The 21443-nt window shown below is 39.6% G+C and overlaps 1 protein-coding gene across 1 annotated transcript in view; it reads left to right on the forward strand.

Moving 5' to 3' along the window:
• Positions 1-21443, forward strand: part of ABCA13 (ATP binding cassette subfamily A member 13) — a gene marked incomplete at its 5' end in the record, with an annotated part of 484952 nt that overhangs the window by 210157 nt on the left and 253352 nt on the right. Inside the window, 5 exon segments of the mRNA XM_079150399.1 lie at positions 969-1149; positions 4861-5079; positions 12307-12503; positions 17766-17923; positions 19016-19246. Coding sequence (XP_079006525.1) covers positions 969-1149; positions 4861-5079; positions 12307-12503; positions 17766-17923; positions 19016-19246 — 986 coding nt within the window.

Genomic DNA, 21443 nt, shown 5'->3' on the forward strand with positions numbered 1-21443 from the left:
TGATTCTTAGAGACTCACTTTCAGACTGTCTTGGGTTCAAAAACAGCTGTAGGACCAAAGTGCAAGGCAATGTTCCTTGGTCATATCTTGTCTGCATGAGCCCAGGAACCCCAGAATATTCACATTACTTATTATCCCAAGCACTCCCTCTCTATGTATTCTATATATTGTTTGTATTTTTGCATCTCTAATAATTTAGTCGAACTGAAGCATTCGTCCAAAAATGAATATATGTAAAAAAAAAAAAATGCAAAGGAAAGCAGCTGCCAGGTGTCGTACCCTTAAACACGTCAAAGTGATTTCACACATGCCAGCTGGTTCCATGCTTCCATGAGAGAATATCATTGTCACTTACCAATGGGTAACATTCTCAGGATAAATTGCTCTCAGGAGATGAGGGCAGGATAGTTCTTGTCTCACTGCATTATAGTCACAGTCTGTTCCTGTGGCCATGGCTCATAGGTACTTCTGCAAAAGGAACCACTCAGATGGGTGTGCCACCCACCGAGTTGCAAGTTCCCATTATGGTGTTTGTATGCTATGAGTCAATATTAGAAAGTATTCTTTTTTCTGATTAAACTAGTAAAGTATGAATCTTATTAGAAAATTTGGAACAGATTAACCAATGCCTATCAACTGTCATCGAGGAGAATATATCTTATGGACCTTTTGGTGTGTAACTCATCTGCCTTGTTCTTTTCTCTCCATCGACGAATACATGTGTGTATCTTTATCTTCGTATTTTGTATAAATTATTTCTCATGAGGGTTCAAAACTATCACCTGTGATTTCACTTAATTTCTGCCATTAAATAACTTTCCTTTTGCTTTGAACAAAGATTGTTGAATTGCTCTGCATATGTCACAGAACAAGAACTCAATTCTAAAGAAAACAATGCATTAATGAGTATAAATGTTATTTTGGGGCTTTTGAAATCCTCTGGGGATGAATTTGCATCTTTATCACAGGGCCATCACAGCAAAGCAGAGAAGGAGAGATTGAAGGAGGCCCCCCAGGAGTCACCCTTCTGTCTGTGACGAAGGAGCACGATGACCACAAGGTGGCTGTGCAAGACCTCACCCTTACCTTTCACAGAGGCCAAATAACCGCGCTGCTGGGGACCAACGGTGCCGGGAAAACCACCATCATGTACGTCCCATTTTGCCTTCATTTGTTCTTAAAAACCAGTTTACCCACGACCCAGAAGGTTTGATTTCTTTTTTTCCTTTCCTTTTCTTTCTTTCTTTTTTTTTTTTAAAGTCCCAGTACACGGTTTATGACACAGGAGGAAGTCAGAGCCTTCTCCCCGAAGCTGCCCGGTGTCACACAATTACCCAATTACATTTTAGACCTAGAATAGCTTCTGAGAAAAGATGGGATGGATGGACCTTGATTTTTTTTTTTTATTTTAACCAAGTCAATTTATTAATTTTTGTTGAGATCATTGTAATTATACACAACTTTTAGATTCTTTTTGAAAATTATACATACAAGGAATTTGATTTCAATCTCCATTCCCTATCCCCTTTCCTCCTCCCTCCCCCTTTTCTCCCTCCTCTACTCTACTGATCTTCCTTTCCCTCCTTTATTTATTTAGTTTTGATTGGTACTTTCTACATGTATACAAAGGTGAAATTCCCTTTGGTTCATTTATATAGGGAGATAACATAATTCTGTTAGATTCATTTCATATTTCTTTCCCTCCTTTCCCCCTCCCTCCCATTAATTTTCCTTCTTCTAATCTTTCCTATATCTTTGTGATATCTAATTCCCTCCCTGACTGCCTTCTGTCCCTTATTTTGCTCTGGCTTCTATGTGTGGGAGAAAACATTCAACCCTTGATATTTTGCATCTGGCTTATTTCACTTAGCAAGATTTCCTCCATTTCCAATGGATGGATTTCTTTTTTTAAAAAAATTTCTTTTTGTATTTCCTATAAATAATTTGTCATATTTTACTTGAGTTTTTGAAAATTTTTGATGCTTTCTTTTTTTGTTCCATACGGCATAGTTTTACTTGTTTGAATAGCAGAACTATATTTGCAATTTTTTAATCATTTATTTATTTTCCCATGTTCTGTTTCTTGTTTGTTTTCTTATTAAGGCTTGGTGTTTGGCTTAGGGTCCAATGGCTACAGAATTGATTAATGAATCTGATTATGTGACCCCAGAGAAACAATAATTTCAAATAGCCATGGTTTTAAACTGGCGGTAGAACAGGTGGTATGCTTTTGGTTAACCCACAGAAATTATGGAATATCTCTTACAAACAAATCATGTTATTTTTGTCACTAAATATATAGGACTAAAGTATGGTTAGTAAAGACAATGAAAAGAACTTTGCCTCAAACTTATTAAGAGAGATAGAAAAATAACATGTACAAAGCTTCAGAAATCTCATATGGATTGGATGCTGCCTATAATCCCAGTGACTTGGGAGGCTGAGGCAGGAGGATCACAAGTTCAAAGCTAGCCTCAGCAACTTAGCAAGGCCCTAAACAACTCAGTGATACCCTTTCTCAAAATGAAAAGGGCTGTGAATATGGCTTAGTGGCTCAGCACCCCTGAGTTCAGTTCCCCAGAACCAAAAAAAAAAAAAAAAAAAATTCATATGGGAAACAAATTGGGTGCTGAAATAGAACCAAAAAACAGAGTGTTTTTAGTGTTTGAAAATTGGGAAGCATAAGTTATATAAATAATTCCAAAGCCAGCATTCCATATCCTGCTTTTACTAATGCCCAGTTCTTCCAAAGAGAGCTTGGGGAGCTTGTTTAACAGAATGATGAGAATTAAATCTGGAGTCCTATGGTGTTTCAAGGTTTGCTGACTGGGCTGCAGTTAGTGTGCCTGGGAAGGGCATTCTCAGTCCTGTGCAGTGCGTGTGTCTGTCCAGCAGAGCTTAATGAGAAACCAAGAGGCCCACTAATGAGCTGGGCCTTCACCATTTAAAACAACATCTCGAAGACTCTTACAGAGTACATACAGTTGGTTCTTCATGTCCATGGGCTCCTCATCCACAGTTTCAACCAACAGCAGGTCAAAAATATTTGGAGGGCTGGGGATATAGCTCAGTTGGTAGAGTGCCTGCCTTGCAAGCACAAGGCCCTGGGTTCAATCCCCAGCACCTCAAAAAAAAAAAAAAAAAAAAACAACAAAAAAAAAAAACCCATTGCCTCTGTACTGAATAGGTACAGATTTTTTTCTTGTTGTTATTCCCTAAACTCTATAATATGATAACTATTTATACAGAATATACATTGTGTTAAGTATTGAAGGTCATCTAGAGATGACTTAAAGGATATGAGAGGATTGCATAGGCTATTTGAAAATACTGCATCATTTTTTAGAAGGGTTACTAGAGATTTAACCCAGAGGTGCTTAAACACTGAGCCAACCCCATTTATTCTTATTTTGAGACATGTTCTTGTTAATTGCTTAGGGCTTCACTACTTAACTTTTTGAGGCTTTGAATGTGTAATCCTCCTATCTCAGACTCCAGTTTATATAAGGCATTTTAGCATCTGAGGGTTTTGATATTTATGAGGAGTCCTGGAACCAACCACTGAGGATACTGATTTCTCCTCTATAAAAATAAAGTTGGATTTTCATCTGCAAGAATGATATAACTGTAGTGGTCTATGTTCCAGGTGTATCGTAGGGGAACACAGACGTTATCTTATGTCTCCATTAATTAGCCAGTATCCCAATATCAGAAGTTTTATTGGATTATGTAGAAACTCTTGGCATAAACTATTCTACAATAGCCTCAAAATTGGTTTGAAAAGAGTATAGAAACACACTACTTACCAATGTCTTTGAGTTATAATTGTGTCTAGTAAACAGTATGGATTTAAATGTGCAGTTTGATGAATTTTGACATGTTTGATTGTTATTGGAAAAAGCACCGTAATGAAAATATAAATCAGTCTGATCCCCCTCCAAGATTTCCTGTTACTGCCCCCAAGTGCGCACTTATCTGCTGATTATTACCGTAAGCTGGTCTCTTGTTCTAGAAATCTGTACATATGGAGTTGTGCCTGGCTTCTTTTGCTTAGTACATTCACCCATGATTGTGGTCTGTCAGCAACTTGGTCTTATGACTGATGAGTGGTATTCCATTATATGGCGTCTCCACACTTTGGTCATGCTTTCGTCTGTTGGTGGCAATTGAGACTTCTCCCAGTTTTTAGTTATTACTAACAAAACTGCTATCAATATTCGTGCACATACTATTATATGGCTATATTTTAATTTCTCTTGCATAAATATTTAGGAGTGGATTTGATAGTCCCATAATAGGTGAATGCTTAACATTTTATAAATAATGAAACAGTTTAAATGGTAAATAATAAATCTATTGAAACAAGGAAGCAGAACTAGGCAATCCTTAGCTTTTGGTGAAGTCAGATAAGTGAGTATTAGGTGATGGGTCATTCAATTCTTGTGGCTTTGATAGGGACACATAACCTGGGGGAAGCAGAAGGAGAACTGGTCACAGATTGGAAATCTAGGTTGGCCTTTCTGTTTGCTTATGTCCAGTTACAAGGACTTAGGTAAATATGTTATTACTTTAGCTTGATTCCTTCTTTATACAAATGAAGTTGATTTTCATCTGGAAGTCTGATACAACTGTAGTTATCTATGATCACAGTGTATCATATGGGTGTATAGACATTATCATATGCCCACATTTCCAAAGTTAATCAACCAATGTCCTCTTAAGCTCCTCAGAACTTTTAACTGATTATGCAGAAACGGCATGTTCTTCACAGAACGCCAGAATCATCTGGAAGATGTTTGGATCATTGATGCTAAGATCTCAGCATCACTGTTATCTGTACTAATTTGTTTTCTCTGGCAGATCCATGTTGACAGGGCTCTATCCTCCCACTTCTGGAGACATCATCATCAATGGCAAGAACCTGCAGACAGACTCATCTAGAGTCAGATCAGAGCTGGGAGTATGTCCTCAGCAGGATGTCCTATTTGCCAATCTCACTGTACGGGAACATCTCCTACTCTTTGCTTCCATAAAGGCACCAGGGTGGACCAAGAAGGAGTTACAGCAGCAAGTCAACAAGTTAGTAAACAGTAATCTCTTCCTTCCTCCTGTCTCAGCTTCATCCTGTCAATAGAGACTGTAGAAAGAAACATTAAAAAATCATCTGTGACTGTATTTATGGGAAGAAGACATTTAGCAAATGGTTCTCAATCAGAATTATGACAACCATCAACACTGGGGATATCAGGGAAGGCTTTCCAGGGAAAGCATTGCATTTGATCTGGTTCGTCTTTGAAGTGAGAAATTGCTTGAGCAAATGTGGGAAAGTGTGGATAGGCTGCTGGTGGAATTTTATGTGTCTAGAGCTAAGGGTTCCCAGGGGTGTCCTAAAATACAAAGAACACAAAAGCAAGCGGGAGAACTGGTTGTAAAGAACCTTGTTAGTCACGGCAAGGGGTTAGAACTGTATAGCGCAGGTAGGTGTTAATGAGCAGGGGATTGCAATTAGTCTTAGATCTAGAAGGTAGATCTTGCTACACCACGGCAGATGCCACAGTCACAGGTGAGACCACCAGTGCAGATGGAAGGAGCACTCATAGTACATCTGAGACAACAGGCACAAGAATATATATCACACTGTCATAGGCCACCACAGACTGAGGAGAATAACCTGGGTTGTATCACAAGAGGATTGTGGAGCATGGGCTGAAAGATGGGGTGCTTAGGTAGCTATGAAAGAGATTCAGGGAAGAGAAGGTGGTGGATCAGGTTGATGGGAGAACATTAGCTTTGCAGAAGTGAGCAGAAGAAATTCGAGGAAGGGGAAGGCTGGTGGGAACCCCTAGCATGTCTTTGGAAGGAGGTGCTAAAGGGCTGATCACTGTGCTGATAGTAACCACATGTGTGATCTCAGAGTAGTGCTTCTGTCCTGGGAGACAGGGAGGGCTGTCTCCAATTTATAGATGAAGCAGCTGAAGCTCAGGGAGATGGGGCCATGCAGTTCATACAGGCAATGAGGGTATGACCAAGGACTCTCAGATGCCTTTCCTTTGAGATGGTTTCTCTGCTGTAGCATATGGAATGGAGACCTCTGGGAAGAGGAGAAGTGCTGGGAAAGGGAAAGGGAATTCTCCAGCGCATTTCTGGTGTGTTGTCTTGACTACAATATGGACATTCCTCAGCAGGTTTCAGTGGTCTGAGAAGTGAAGATGATTTGTTAACGATTATAGAGCAGCACTAGAAAGTAGCAAACTGCTTCTCCAGAATACTTTGCTGCACCAGTTTTATTTTCCTACTTTGGGAAAGCATCAGTATTTGGATGATCTCAAGATGAAACACAAGGCTGTATTTAGACACTAGTTATGAAAGTGCTTATGTAGAACAAATCCAATCTCTCTTTGTACAGATACTCATACAATAAGGGCCAAATGCAAATTAAATTTGAACTCATGGAAGAAGTCCTCAAGAAACTTTGTGAAAAGTGATATATGGTGCCATTGTGAAAAGTGATATATGGTACCACAGAGTTTATTTAAATGGTTCTTTCTTCTTTTCCTCCTCTTCTTTTTTTTCTACTAGGCATTGAATCCAGGATGTTTAACCACTGAGCCACATCCCTAGCCCTTTTTAAGTTTTTAAAATTTTGACAGAGTCTTGCTCAATTGCTTAGGGCCTCACTAAATGCTGAGGTTGGCTTTGCACTTACAATCCTCCTGGACCACTGGGATTACAAGTGTTCACCACTAGGCCCAGACTTTCCCTCTCTTAAAATTCACCTTATTGGCATTCTCTACTGCAGGGTGGGCTAGTTCACACTTTATGATGTCTGCAGAAAATGACTGGTAATAGGTATAATGTAAATGACAATGGACTCTTGAATACAGGGAAAAAGTTCACTTTTTACCCTTTAAAACTATCTTAAATTTGAGTGGGTACTTCATAAGAAAGACATTTTATGGTCTACATATTACAAGATAACAAATTGGCTGTGTACAACCTAATCTCTTATATTAAAAGTCACAGGCCACTTATTTTAATTTAAAAAATTGTGTCTACCCTGGGCTATAGTGAACTCTACTGTGATTGTGATTGGCAGTTTAAATCATGCACCTAACAGTGCTACATAGGCTTCATCTTCTTATTTGGGTACCAGGCAACCTTAATGGTTATCAATGCACAGCATGTTACCTGGCAACGAAGCCAATTTTCCAAAAGCAATCAGAGTGAGATCATGTTCTAGGACAGTAGTTCTCAATTAGAGGGAGGAAAAACGGAAAACATTGGATTTAGAGCCAACATGCTCCTTATTAGTGTCCTGTAGCCCCCCTTGTTTTCCTTAATATCCAGCTTAATTAAAATGTGAGCTCAAGAGTGTGGCATCCCTCATAGAAGCTTTAGAGTGAACGTTTGTCCAGAGACATGTTAATTTTTGTTCTTACTTTGACCTGGATAAGATGAGTAGTCAAGAGAGAAACATGTCAGGGCTTTGAGTCAATGAGATGTTATATGGTTAATGTCACCACTTAGAATTCTGTCCTACATTATGGAACTCAGGTTGGGGTAGTAACAAGATCAATGAGGGCAGGGAGAGTGGAGAGACACAGTGACACAATGAAGGGCTGATGAGGAGGAACAAATCAAAGGTAAGAGAAACCAAGAAAGAAGGGGGAAGACAAAAGGGTGAACCAGGCCCACTGAGGAGGAGGAAGATCAGTGCATCTGTGCTGTTGTAGGCCAAGTATGAGAAATACCTTTGGAGCTAGCATGCAGAAGTCATGCTAAAAAAAGCCATGTCAGTAATGTGCTAGGGGTGAAGGCCTTGCTGGAGTCAGTTAAAGAGAAAAGAGAAGGAGAAAAATTGGTAACAATATATTTTTTTCCAGGAGTTTTTCTGCAAAAGGGAGAAAATAAATGGGATGGAACCAGAATGGAAAAGTGAGCTTAAGAGAAGGCTGCTTCAAAGACAGAACTCATAGCTACATATTTGTACATGGCTGAGAGGGGTTCAATATAGAATGGATGATTGGGATGCTCTAGAGGCTTGGTGGAACACAGCCTATAGAGGGCGGGGAAAGGGTCCTAGAAGAAGAGCTGGCCTTTGGCTCTCCTGAGAGCACAGTTGGTTCAGGTAAGATAGCAGGAGGCAAAGGAAGCCTCTACTCAGCTTCAACATTTTTCAGGGTTAAGAGTACATACAAAGAAGTGATTATATTGGTGACTGTGGACTTAAAACTTAGAGGTGAGGGAAGGAAGGACATCAAGGAAAGAAGAAAGATGAAAAATTGATTTTTGTGAAGTTAAGAGATTGCTGAGTAGAGAGAGGGGCTTTAAATATAGATGCGATCAGAAAAGAATGCACGGAATTGAAACACTGGAGGAGCTATGGTTGCTGAAAGACAAGGTCTAGGGTCTGCATTGGTCGTGAGTGATTGGGATTGGTGATGGTGAACCCACAATGCCCTACAATGGATTAAAATTTCCCACAATGCCTGGGGCTTTCCTATTACCTTTCTCATATTTTATTATAATTTTCTGTCTGATTTCCTTACATACATTTTTTTAAACTAGAGGTAAGATTCAATTTATTTCTCTAGCCAAGTAGGTGGCAAGTATCGTGAAATATAGGGGTTCAGTAAATATTTATTGAATAAATGAATGGATGTCTGAAGACACATTCTCTGGTAGGTAAGTGGGGTCAATATCAAAGAAAGTCCTTTCCGCCTTTTCCTGCAGCTTAGCAATGTTCTCAGAGAATTTTCATGTTATTTTGAGAAGGAATTTGGAAATTTAAATTTACAGAAAGTAAATTTCTTTTTGGTATGTTACAGATTGATAATTAGAAAAATACAAGCCCCTCTATTACCTTGGACTTTTGAAGAAAAATTACCAAGTAAAAATATTTGACTAACGTTTGCAAATTGTTTTCTGCTCATGTTAATCAGCTTTTCATTGCTGTGACTAAAATACCTGACCAGAACAATTTAAAAGCGATCAGATTTATTTTGGCTTATGGCTTCAGAGGCCTCAGTACATGGTTGAACAACTACATTGCTCTAGCCCCAGGATGAAGCAGAACATTGTGGCAGAGGGCATGGCAGTGGGGAAGGAGGAAAAACAGAGAAAGGGAACAGGGAAAGATATATTTTCCAAGGCAATGCTCCTAGTGATTTGCCTCCTCCAGCCACACCCCACTTACCTTCAGTTACCACCTATTAGTCCATTCACGTTATTAATTCATCAAAGTGATAAACCTACTGATGAGATTACAACCCTTACTATCCAATCATGTCCTAAAACCCCTCTGAACCTTGATGTATTGGGGACCATGCTTTCAACACATGAACTTTCTTGGGAATCTTCCAGATCTAAACCATAATACTTCTCTAATTTTAAATCTGATCAAAGTATCTGAATTATACTCAGAAACCAATGAAATGGAAATGACTGAATTTTAATAGCTCTTCAGGCAATGCTCTACTCTCTCCAAACAATACCTTGTAACTTAGAGTTCTAGGAATATATCTTTTCCTGGAGAACAAGTCAAGTCCTTTGCCCTTCATTGATGTTAATGGATATTGCATGCATGGATATGTATAAGTACAAATTAAATAATCAGGATACATGCTTTATTCTGGGAAAATAAACATAACATACTTGGGAAAGAACTCTAGTCCATATCAAAAGAGGGATGATTAACAGCTATATCCAATGGGTGTTACAGTGACCCAGTGGATGCCAGTATGCTATAATGGTGTATTCTGGTTTTAGACTGCTAATTTTAAATCCAGCTCTGCCATTTGCTTAGAAATCTGTTTACAATATATATAGTCTCTACCATGGTTTCCCAAATATCATGGTTCCAACAACATGAAGAACCTCTTGGTAAAGTTTTGTAGAATATATTTATTTAAATATACAGAGCAGTTAAAACAGAACCTGGCATATGATACATGTATAATAAATATTGATTATGATTACCAGGATAAATGCTGAAAGTTTTTAACATTTAAAAAGTTACTGGATTCCTTTTGGGGGAAAAAGTTTATAAAATGAATAAATGACATTCTTCAAACCCATTATTAAATTCTACTGTATTTTGAGGTGAATAGAAACTTTTACTTCCAAGTTGAACTTCTCAAGATTCATAACTCACAGTCTCTTGTGGGTTACTCTAGCACTATGTTTCTTCTTGTGTTCTAGTTGGACATGTGTACATGGTGTCTCCCCAGGATGCTGATCTCCTAGAGAAGGACCTGTGCTTTGTTGCTCCCCCTGTTCCCAAATGTACAATGTAAACACCTAGCACATGTAGATACCTTTGTGCAATCTTGCAAGAATTTGTAAAATGCACACAAATAAAATAGACTCATACTTACTCTCTCTACCTCATTGTTACTGTCTATCACTCTTGGTTTTACCAATTAAGAAAAAAAATGATGAGTAAATTTGACCATAAAATGTTTTAATATGTTAAAGTTCAAAATGTATCAGAAAAACAGATTTCCATCAAAAGCAAGTAGATGTAGAGTGAAACAGACTGATGCTAACCAGTTGCATAAGGGATAAAGAAAGCAAACCTCAGCCTGTGTGAATGCATTCCATTACAGAAGCACAGTGCCATCACTTAACACTTTGCCTAGCATCTGTTCAGGGAAAGTGCTGTGACAGACCTACATGTAGGGATTAGGGTATCTCAGAGTCAAGACCATTCCTGAATCATAAGGCCAAGCATAATGAGAAGGTGGGCTTTCAGCCTGTTTGGGGTATGCAGTGTGGCAGCACTGCAGGTCCACACAGAAAGGTCATGTAGACATTCTGAGCCATGGCAATCAAAAAATAGAGGGGATTGGTTTAATGTAAAAATATGATCAGAACATACATGTTTGAAAATATTTGACAATCTACTGACATATTTCCTTGTCTGTCTTCTCTATTGACTGATCTCTAATTATTATGTCCAGACTGAACTTGAGAGAGTCACATCCACTGCTGTATTGGAATCATTCAGGTGGGAACATGTTGGTACACTGTAGAGTTCAGCGGTTTCCTGCTGAAACTGAACCATTCATCTTCTTCTTTCCCACTTATGTATTTTCAACAATGGGTAACACGGAAAGCAAGGGCATATGTTACTGCTATAACCTTAGGTTGAGATTTAACCAGCAGAAAGTGCACTCTGAACTTGGACTAAATATAAAATGCATAGACTGAAAACTAGACACTAAGAAGCTAGCTAGAACTTTTTCTGGGTTAGGATAGAAAGTATATAAATAATGAAGCAGACATGAAAAATTTACTTAGTCATCAGGCAAGCAACTTCTTGGGACTCACTCAGTGCTTTGCTTAGTATTCTGGAATGTTTCCAAACTCAACTCTTGCTGAATCTAAACTATGTGGAACCTCTGTGAATCGCCAGCATCTGTATAGTCTGAAAGTCTCCCTCAGTTCAGAAAGGCCCTTCAGTTGCTGGTTATCCGGAAGTGATAAGAAACCCTAAAACAGGGTAGCAAACCAACTTGGTTTGAATGGCCAGGGGAAGGTTTCAGGGGTGCTTTGTTTAAACTGGGTCTTGAATAAGGAATGAGACTTCAATCAGGTGATGAGATGGGGTGGGTCTCTGTGGAGTTAACAGAGGGTAATAATGGTAAGGAGTAGAAATTATTTCTGAGAATAGATAGTGGAGTCATAGACATGGGGGTGGGGCTGAAGCTTCACACAGGGAAGTCTTTAGGCTAGGTATCTGAAATTTTCTGAAACTCTTAAGACTGAAAGGTCCCTGAGAGAATAAGAGGTTTACCTTTATGTTAATGGTAATTGGTGATTTATACTTTGCAAGTTGCTTGTCCTTGGAACTTCCTAATTATTTACGAAGGTTGGGAGATACAAATTGAGTGCACAGTGGTCCAGAAAGTCAAAATCTTTCTCAAGTGAGCCCTGGAACTTTTCTTCTTCTGACCACACTAGTGCCTCAGCCATTCAACTATATTGAGGGGATCCTGGTCTCTCCTTGGCAAGATGTCTGAATGAAATTGAGAGGCTTCTCCAGAAAAGAGACAATCAAAGTATTTTCTAGGCACTTTACTTGGCAGACACTGTTGACCAGCATTGCATTTAACAAAGGGATGTGGTGTCACCTGCTCATGTGGAAGGACAAGACTACTCTGTAAAGACTCCTGTGCACATGTAGCACCCAAGCCCCTTTGATATGATGATCTCCATCATCGTGACTCATTTATAGGTGGAGTGGAATTCAGAGCAAAGTTTTCAAGTGTTGGAGAGAAAAGTGAAACTCTCTTCTTATTTCAGAACTCTCAAGGATGTGGGGCTAATTCAGCATCAGCACAAACAAACTCAAACTCTCTCTGGAGGCCTGAGGAGGAAGCTCTCAATTGGCATTGCTTTCATGGGGACATCAAGTACAGTGGTTCTGGATGAGCCTACCAGTGGGGTGGACCCTTGCTCCCGGCGCAGCCTCTGGGATATTCTGCTCAAGTACCGGGAAGGTAGGACCTGGGCCTTGTTTCATTTTGTCTCCCCACAATGTTGGGGCACAGGGAATGGATAGCTATTGTATATGAAAATCAAGTCACTTTCACAATAAGGATATCTTATTTTTTGGTACCAGGACTTGAACTCAGGGGTGCTTAACCACTGAGTCACATCCCCAGCCTTTTAAAAAAATATTTTATTTACAGACAGGATCTCGCTGAGTTGCTTAGGGCCTTGCTAAGTTGCTGAGATTGATGTTGAACTCGAAATCCTCCTGTCTCAGCGCCCCCTGCTGCTGAGATTACAGGTGTGCACCACCATGCCCAGCCACAATAGGGATATCTTATTCTTTCTAGAACAAATAGAATCTTCAGACAATTTTAAGATATGTTTGATAATAGCTCTGTAGTGCTCAGAAATGCTTACTTTGTGTTTATCCTCTCAATATTAGCAATGGAACTCTCAGTGAGCAATATCATATGTGATTTCAGTTGATATTGTCTTTGGCAATATGGTGCTCCATTGTAGAAGCATGGGTTAGTAGAAAAGACCTTAAAGATCATCTAGGATCAACCCTCCTGTGTAAGTCTTCTGATGCTATTGGAAAATACCTAGATGGTCAATACAAGGAGCAAAGATCTATCTGGGCTTATGGTTTCAGAGGTTTCAGGTCATAGTTGGTTGACTCTGTTGCTTTGGGCCTATTGTAGTACAGTTTCTCATGATGGGACCATGTGGTGAAGATGTTTACCTTGTGGCTGGGAAGCAACGAGGGAGACAGGAAGGGACCAGGGCCCTGACATCCCCTTCAGGAACGTGTTCCCAGTGACCCAACTTCCTTCCACCAGGCACCACCTCCTGAAGGTTCTACCACATCCCAATAGTGACACAGGCTGGGGACCAAGCTTTTAATACATTGACCTTTGGGGGGATATTTAAGATACAAGCCCTAGCACCTTCTTTTCTCAGATGAGGAAACTGAGGTGTAGAGCGATGAGCATGAGATGGGTTCACACAACTGTAGAGAAAATTGATGGAATACAGGGGAAACTCATGTAACTGACTTAGAGGGTCAATGTTTCTCCTCTCTATTATTTCTTATTTTCAGTGGAGGGCGTATGATGGGCAGTTACTGATGTCCAACTTCTGGTTCCTTCTGTAGTTTAGATATCTAGGAAGCACAGCTACAGGGATTTTATACAGAAACATGTTTGTTTGGAAAGAAACGTGGGCAATAGTGATATATATCTTGGTGCTGGTGAATACATTTAGAAGCTTTCAGAAGCAAGATTAATACAGAATCTTACAAAATGTCCTTTTTTAAAACATATTTTGCTTTTTTCTCTTTCTTTCTTTCTTTCTTTCTTTTTTTTTTTTTTTTTTTGGCACAATGCCTTCTACTTGACCTGAATCCTGGGGGTTTATATTATTGAAGGAAAATAAAAGAAAGGACCTTTACTTTTTTTTTTTTTTTTTTTTTGTTAACCGTCCAGAGAGCTGAACCCAAGAGGCTCAGAAAGGACTCTCCAGTCTGTCACTTATGACCTGCCGTAGGGTAGAGTGAGAAAGAAGATGGGGCAAAAAAAAGGAATGATCCTATTCCTGTCCCACAATTTTAGAGGAAATCTGGAAAAAGAAGACAGAGAAGGAATCAGGGATAACTAACAAATGTGTGTGTGTATGTGTGTGTTTTAATTTTTGTTTTTCCCCATTCTAACCTTGGGCTTGGCAATTCATGAGGAAAGCGTGCTCCATGTGGGTGGTTCTGGCTCCTCAGCCCTGTGCAGCTACATCAAAGTCGATGAGGCTGAGTGGAATGCTGGGACCCAGGAGGTATTCCTGCTCTTTCCCCGGCCACGGGCTTCAACACTGAGGAGACAGAGCTTGCTAAAGATGGTGCTATGAAAGACTGGGGTAAAGGGTGGACTTGAAACTGACTGGATGGAAGCAAGGATAAATTTAGGGATATGAGGCCAGTAGGACCTAATCAAGGTGGAAGAAGCCAGGGAGCATCTGTACTCTGAGACCTGATCCTTTTGGGCTTGCTGCATAATCCACAGACACTAAGACCAGGAGGGGCACAGTACCAGGTGGTCTCCCAGAGACCAGAGGAGGCTGACCACAATGTATGCAAGTATCCTAATCCTTACCCAAGGCTTCTTGTTCCATTTGCCTAAGTGATCTTTGGAGATAAAGGAAGAGGGCAGAAATGAGGAAATGTGAACCTTTTGTGCAAGACACTGAATGTCACTTAAAGGAACGGATTACATTTTGAGATGACTCTAGTTTAAATTGGACTAATAATTTCCCTGCCACTGCAAGTGTGAGCTGATAAAGAAGAGGGATGAGAGATAGACAAGTAGATTACACTACCTCTGCACCATGAATTGTTGTGCAAATGAAATACTGAAAGCCCACTGCTCTTGCTTATTTTAAAAAATCAGAGATGAACTCTTGGAAAGGTTTAGCTGACAGAACCTTTGAGTAATGAACAGAAAGGTTACTTTAGACAGAAAACCAAATACACTGTAAGTCTAAGAAAAAGACAGCTTTCTTCAAATGCTTTTTTTTATAATATTTCTCACTGTTATTCACTGCTTAGGATGATTTTTTTTTTTTGGTCTTTTGAGGACTCCTTTAGAATTGTCCCTGCATTGATTGAAGTGCAAAATCAATAGGGTGTAAACAGATTAGATAGGCAGTACCGAAAGAAGAAAATGCATCTTTAAAACTCTAAATATACAACCATTTCTAGAAACAGCCCCAAACCTTCAGGTAACTAACTGATAGAGCTCTGAAAGATAGATCCAAGACCGTACAAAAACAAATGATACCTGCTGAGTAGAAAGAGATTCTTCTATCAGAACACTGGTACACTAGGTGCTCAACCTACTGGGAATTTCATGTGTGTATTTCTTACTTAGTGGGAAACAATGTGATCTTTTGATCAGCCCTGGTGCCATTACTTCTGCGCCTCTCATGTAAAGATCAATAAGAAAGCAGAGGATACCAGACTGAGTTGGCATATCAAAACTAAATCCCTGTACTGAATTTGATGCTTGGTCTATATTTGCTGTGTGATCTGGAGAAATGGTCAAATTCTTCTGAGCTTCAGTTTTCTCATTTGAAAATTGAGACAACTGTATCATCTCGTAGGATTTTGCAAGCAGTAAATGTGCTGTATGTGAAAGTGCATAACTCAATATCTACTATATGGGTGCTTGATCTATGACAGGCAGTCATCGTTATTATTATTAAAACAGATGAGAGAAGGAAAATGCAGGAATTACCACTTTTGGAGGAAAGGAGGTAGAACATGCCATCTGAATCAGGGAGAGAAACAATGGAAGAGCGTCTTAGGGGAAAACAGAGTAATAATATTGTCCTTTGAGATTTAGGATGTGTCTCAAGTTGCCCTAAGAGCACTAAGGAACCATCATGGCTCAAACTTCTGTGACTGTTTTAAATTTGTTGAAAATTTATGTTATTTATTTACTATAACAGCCTTACAAAGGTATATTTGACAATGCAGATTGCATGTTTTTGTTGTATACAATGTAATGTTTTCATAAGTACATACATCGTGAATTGATCATATGAAGCTAGTTAACAGGTTCATTGCCTCACAAACTATTGTTGTGTGTGTGTGCTGAGAACATTTAAGTTCTAATCTCTTAGCAATTTCATGTATACAATGCATTATTACTAACCACAGTCAGCATGCTGTGCAATAGGTCTCCAGAATTCATTCATCCTGAATAACTGAAACTTCATACCTTCATAGCCAAAATCTTCTTGTTCCTTCTCCAATCCCTGCAGCCCCTAGCAACTACCATTCTACTTTCTCTTTCTCATTTGGAAATTTAGATTCCAGTGGACTTCTAATTTTAGACTACTTCATTGTATGGGAACATATCTGAATTGCATAATAGCTATAATCAAAGTAACTAACCTGCCTCTGATCCCAGGTCAGGAGTTGAGCACATTTTCTTAGCATCAAAGGACTAAGGGGCAAAGTAATGGTCCCTGGTCTTTAGAATACATCTATAGCAAGACCTGGTCCCTGTGGGCCCTACTCCCTGCTGCTCTTGGGTCTATATTTCATGATTTCTTTAAAGATGGATTTCATAAAATGGATTAAAAGACTATGCTTCCTCTCTATTGAAAAATATAAAATCAAATAGGGTTAAAAACATGTTCATTCTTATCTCTTTGAAAGTTTGCTTTTGTAATCAGAATCAATCAATACATTTGTTCTACTTGATAGAACAGTTAGATGGGGCTCAACGTAAGCCAATGAGAGAGTAGAAACTGAAAGTCAAAACAGCTTCTCTTTATGTAGCTGAAATGAATTTTACTTTTTGCTTTTCTTGTCTCTGCTCTTCTAAGGTAAATTTGAGACCTTTTTCTCCCAAGGAAAGGTAATAAAACTTTACAAGATGCTAGAATTCATGTAGGATACATATGAACTGAACATTGAAGCAGCATCCCTGTCTGGGGTACTCAGGGAAGCGTCACCTTCTGGAAAGGCCCAAATGAATGAATCCACATGGTTCCATCATCCCTGATCCCTAAAGGTATCCATATATGCCAGGACAATTTCAGACATAGTCATTTTTAAAATTTTTTTAATTTTATTTGTTCTGATTAGTTGTACATGACAGTAGAATGCATTTATGCATTTTGATAGATTATACATAAATAGAATATAATCTCTCATTTTTCTGATTATACATAGTGCAGGATCACATTGGTCATAGTCACTTTTAAAGATTACTCTATGGTTCAACCTGGAGCTTGTGGTTTTCTTATGCAATAGCACTTTTGTAGGCTATAGCCTATAGAAGATCCGAGAAGAGAAAGATGCTCACCCAGCTTTTAAACATTTCTGTATCTTCTTTACATTCATGTGGTTATCTGCCTCTAAGTATTAAGGAACAAGATTCTGGCAAAGGGACTTTGTGTTTTGCACCCCAGTTTCACCATGAGTGCCTGGCAGAGTGGCCCCCACCCCCTGCATCCAGGAGGGGATGGAAGATTTATAAAAACAGCAGCCATGATCTTTGGAGAAACTATAGAGGAAAAACAGTTGAAGAGTCTTTAATTTGCAAGGTGGCCTTGGCTTGGTTTTTTCCACAGCACACATTTCAGTTGTTCCTACTTAAAATTGGTGACAGCTTTTCAGCTGTGTCAAGGACCTACCATTCCAAGGAAGAATATGGTCCTCCCAGAGCCTTTGTCACACTGCTTCTGATGTGGTCTGTGCTTGGACCTAGGTCGCACCATCATCTTCACCACCCACCACCTGGATGAAGCTGAGATGCTCAGTGACCGAGTGGCCGTCCTGCAGCAGGGGAGGCTGAGGTGCTCCGGTCCTCCTTTCTGCTTGACAGAGGCCTATGGCCAGGGACTCAGCCTGACACTCACAAAGCAAGTAAGGAGTACCGCTGTTTGGTTTCACTGGGGAAGTTCTCTTCCTATGTGTGGCATAAGGAACAAATAGTGACAGTCAAGGGACGATAAGTGGAAGCCTTTTGTGTACAATGGTCAGTTGCCAAAATGCGTCCCTCCAGCGCTGAGCAGCAGGAGCTAGGCTTCGTGAACCCGAGGATGCATTTTATCTGCTAGAAGAAAATACACGAGGGCTCAGAATTACGTGACAGGTACTAGGAGCTGCTGCCAAGTATTTTAGAAACATTTTACTGATAGCGATACTCTCTTTATTTAGGACCCTAAAACTTTGCCACAAGTCAGAAGCAGAGTAGTAAGGAGGTATAGCAAATGTGGCGGAACTGGGGACAACCCCTCTCACGTTTGCAGTCATCATTGCCTGACATCATGGGACAGCCGTGGTAGCTGTGGAGTTGAACTGGGGGGTGTGGGAAGTCAATGTCAGTTCTCAGTGACTATGTCTGATCCATGGTGACCTGCAGAAAGTCTGCCTTGACCTCTGTGCTGTGGTTCCCATTTGCCCTCTCTTTAATTTAGAGTGAATATCTTGCTATCCTTGAGAGAGCTTGTTTTCTTCTTCAATTGGGATTCCTTGTCTCCCTTTTAAGAAGACTTAACCCTGTTTCTTGCAATCCACTTGCTAGAACTTGAGTCTCCTTGTGATTCTTCCATGGAATGGAGGGTGCCTCATGAACACAGACTCCATGGAGGTTGGCTGCAGTGCCTGTAAGATGGGCACATGGGTCTGATCTTGACAGGTTTATCAATGTGGATTTATATTATTATTACTACTACCTGTGGTGATGGGGATTGATTGAACCCTGGGCCTTAGACATACTAGTCAAGCACTCTATCACTGAACTACATCCCCAGCCCATTGATTTATATGTTAAAAAAGAAGAAACAAAAAAAAATTACATAATGTATCATTGAAATGCCTGTCACTTAAATGCAGTATCCCATTCAAGTTTTGAAGTAGAATTTATACATAATTTGCTTCTGAGTACACAGGTAATTACTATGTGTTTGGATTGACATCCCTTACTGGTTTCTCACTCTGTTTTCTTTTTGATAGCTCTCTGTTCCTGAGCTCTATGATTCCAAGGACCTAGCTCATGTCACATCCCTGATACAGCTCTATGTTCCACAAGCATTTCTCAAAGACAGCAGTGAGAGTGAGCTGACCTTTGCCATTCCAAAGGATGCAGACAAGGCCTGCTTCAGGGAGCTCTTTAAGGCCCTGGATCAAAACTTAGAGCAATTGCACCTGACGGGATATGGAATCTCAGACACCACACTGGAAGAGGTACTAAGAGATGCCGAAGCTTTTGTGGCCAGTCTGTGTGCACTGAAGAGATGTGGGTAGAGGGAGAGGATGAAGAATATGGTACATTTTTATTAGTGTCAAGCACAGTGAAAGCCTGTATCTGAATCTAATCATCTAATCAACAGGTGACTGTTGTTGTAGGGATGTAGTATTTCTGTGCTTGAGAACTTTGGTATCTTTAATCTAGGATCATTAGATATTCACACCATCTTCAACAGTGAATGGTTGGCTGGTTACAATTTGTCACCTGGAGGTGCCTACCTCCATACTGTGGACTTCTATCCAGGAACTGTGGTCCCACAGTGGGCAATCAGACCAATGCAGGAGAGTCTAGCATGCAAACACTGCTGAGTTCTGGCTAGCTTCCCACCTGCAAGCATCCCCATCCCTCTGTGCGAGGACTGAGACCAACCATTGGATGTGGTGAGACCAATAAGAGTAAGATTGTGGGATTTCCTCAGGAGGAAGTTGGTGTGTTGTGCAACCCAACCAAAGATAAGTCTTGTGTGGAGTCCTTGAGGTTGACTCTTTGTGAGCTGAATTTGAGTTTTCATTTGACATTGCTATCATCCATAGAAAGTGCTGCAGATTAAAAAAAGAAGAAGAAGAATGCTACAAACTAGAGTGAAAATTAATCTGGAGAGAATTTTGGATCAGTTGCTCTACTTTATCAGATTCAGGAATAATAGCAGTGTAGTAGTGCCTGATAAGGTTTCTGATTAGTAGTTGACACCGAGAGACTAAACCAGTATCAGAAACTTTAGATAATTATGAGAATTAAAATACCTCAACTTTCAGGAAGTTAAAATCTGAACATTCATTTGTGTTTTATAATGGATTTAGGGGCTGCAGGCCATCACTAGGTTTGTGACTGAAAAGACAAGACAGCCATTTGTGTGATCACGGAGTGAACGACAGGCCCCCTTGCCTGTGGATTTGCTTTTCCAGGTTTCAGTTACATAGTCAACTGTGACCCCAGTATAGAAAAATAGAATATTTTGAGGGAGAAAGAGAACACATAACTTATAGAATGCACTTATAATTCTTCTATTTTATTATCATTGTTGTTAATCTCTTACTGTAACTTTTTTCCAAACTGACCTTTATCATAAGTATGTAAGTATGTACTGGAAAAAAACAGTGCATCTAGGAATCCATATAATCCCTGGATTATATAAAGCATCCCTCATGGATAGGGGGAAACTGTTTAGTCCTAAGTAGACAGGAGCCATCATACCTTTTGTCTGGAATACTCTAGTTATAGAAGACTATAAAACAAAAAAAATGATATGTAATATTATAAAACACTTTTATTCTTAGATCTATTTTATTCCCTCAAAACCAATAGCTGCTTGTTTTTCCTATTTTTAAGGTTGCAGAAATTGAGGCTTAGATAGATAATTTCTCAACCCCAGACCACACTGTTGTAAGTGGTAGAACTGCACTTGGACCTACGTTTTCTAGTAATGAGTCACATTCTCTGAACATGCTGGCTTTTGTGGGTGAAACTCTGTACTCCATGGACTATCAAGGTTGAATGTTCATTCCCACTGCCTCCATTATGCCTTTTCTCTCTCTCTCTCTTTTTTAATTTAGCTTTTAATTTTTTACAGACTGCATTTTGATTCATTGTACATAAATGGGGTACATCATTTCATTTCTATGGTTGTACACAATGTAGATTCATGCTATTCGTGTAATCATACATGTACATAGGGTAATGATGTCTGTTTCATTTCACCATTTTTCATACCCTCCTCCCTCTCATTTTCTTCTACATATTCTAAAGTTCCCCCATTATTCTCTCATTCCCCACCTCCTCTTCCCCATTATATATCGTTCTCCACTTATCAGGGAAAACATTTGGCCTTTGGTTTTTTGGGCTTGGCTTATTTCACTTAGCATGATATTCTCCAATTCCATCCATTTATTTGCAAATGCCATAATATTCTTCTTCTTTATGGCTGAATAATATTCCATTTTGTATGTGTACCAAAGTTTCTTTATCCATTCATCTGTTGAAGGGCATCTAGGTTGGTTCCACAATCTAGCTATTGTGAATTGAGCTGCTATAAACATTGATGTAGCTGTGTTACTGTAGTATGCTGATTTTAAGTCCTTTGGGTATAAACCAGGAGTGGGATAACTGGTTCAAAAGGTGGGTCCATTCCAAGTT

Source organism: Sciurus vulgaris, assembly GCF_902686455.1.
Source record: "Sciurus vulgaris genome assembly, chromosome: 8".
Taxonomy (NCBI): domain Eukaryota; kingdom Metazoa; phylum Chordata; class Mammalia; order Rodentia; family Sciuridae; genus Sciurus; species Sciurus vulgaris.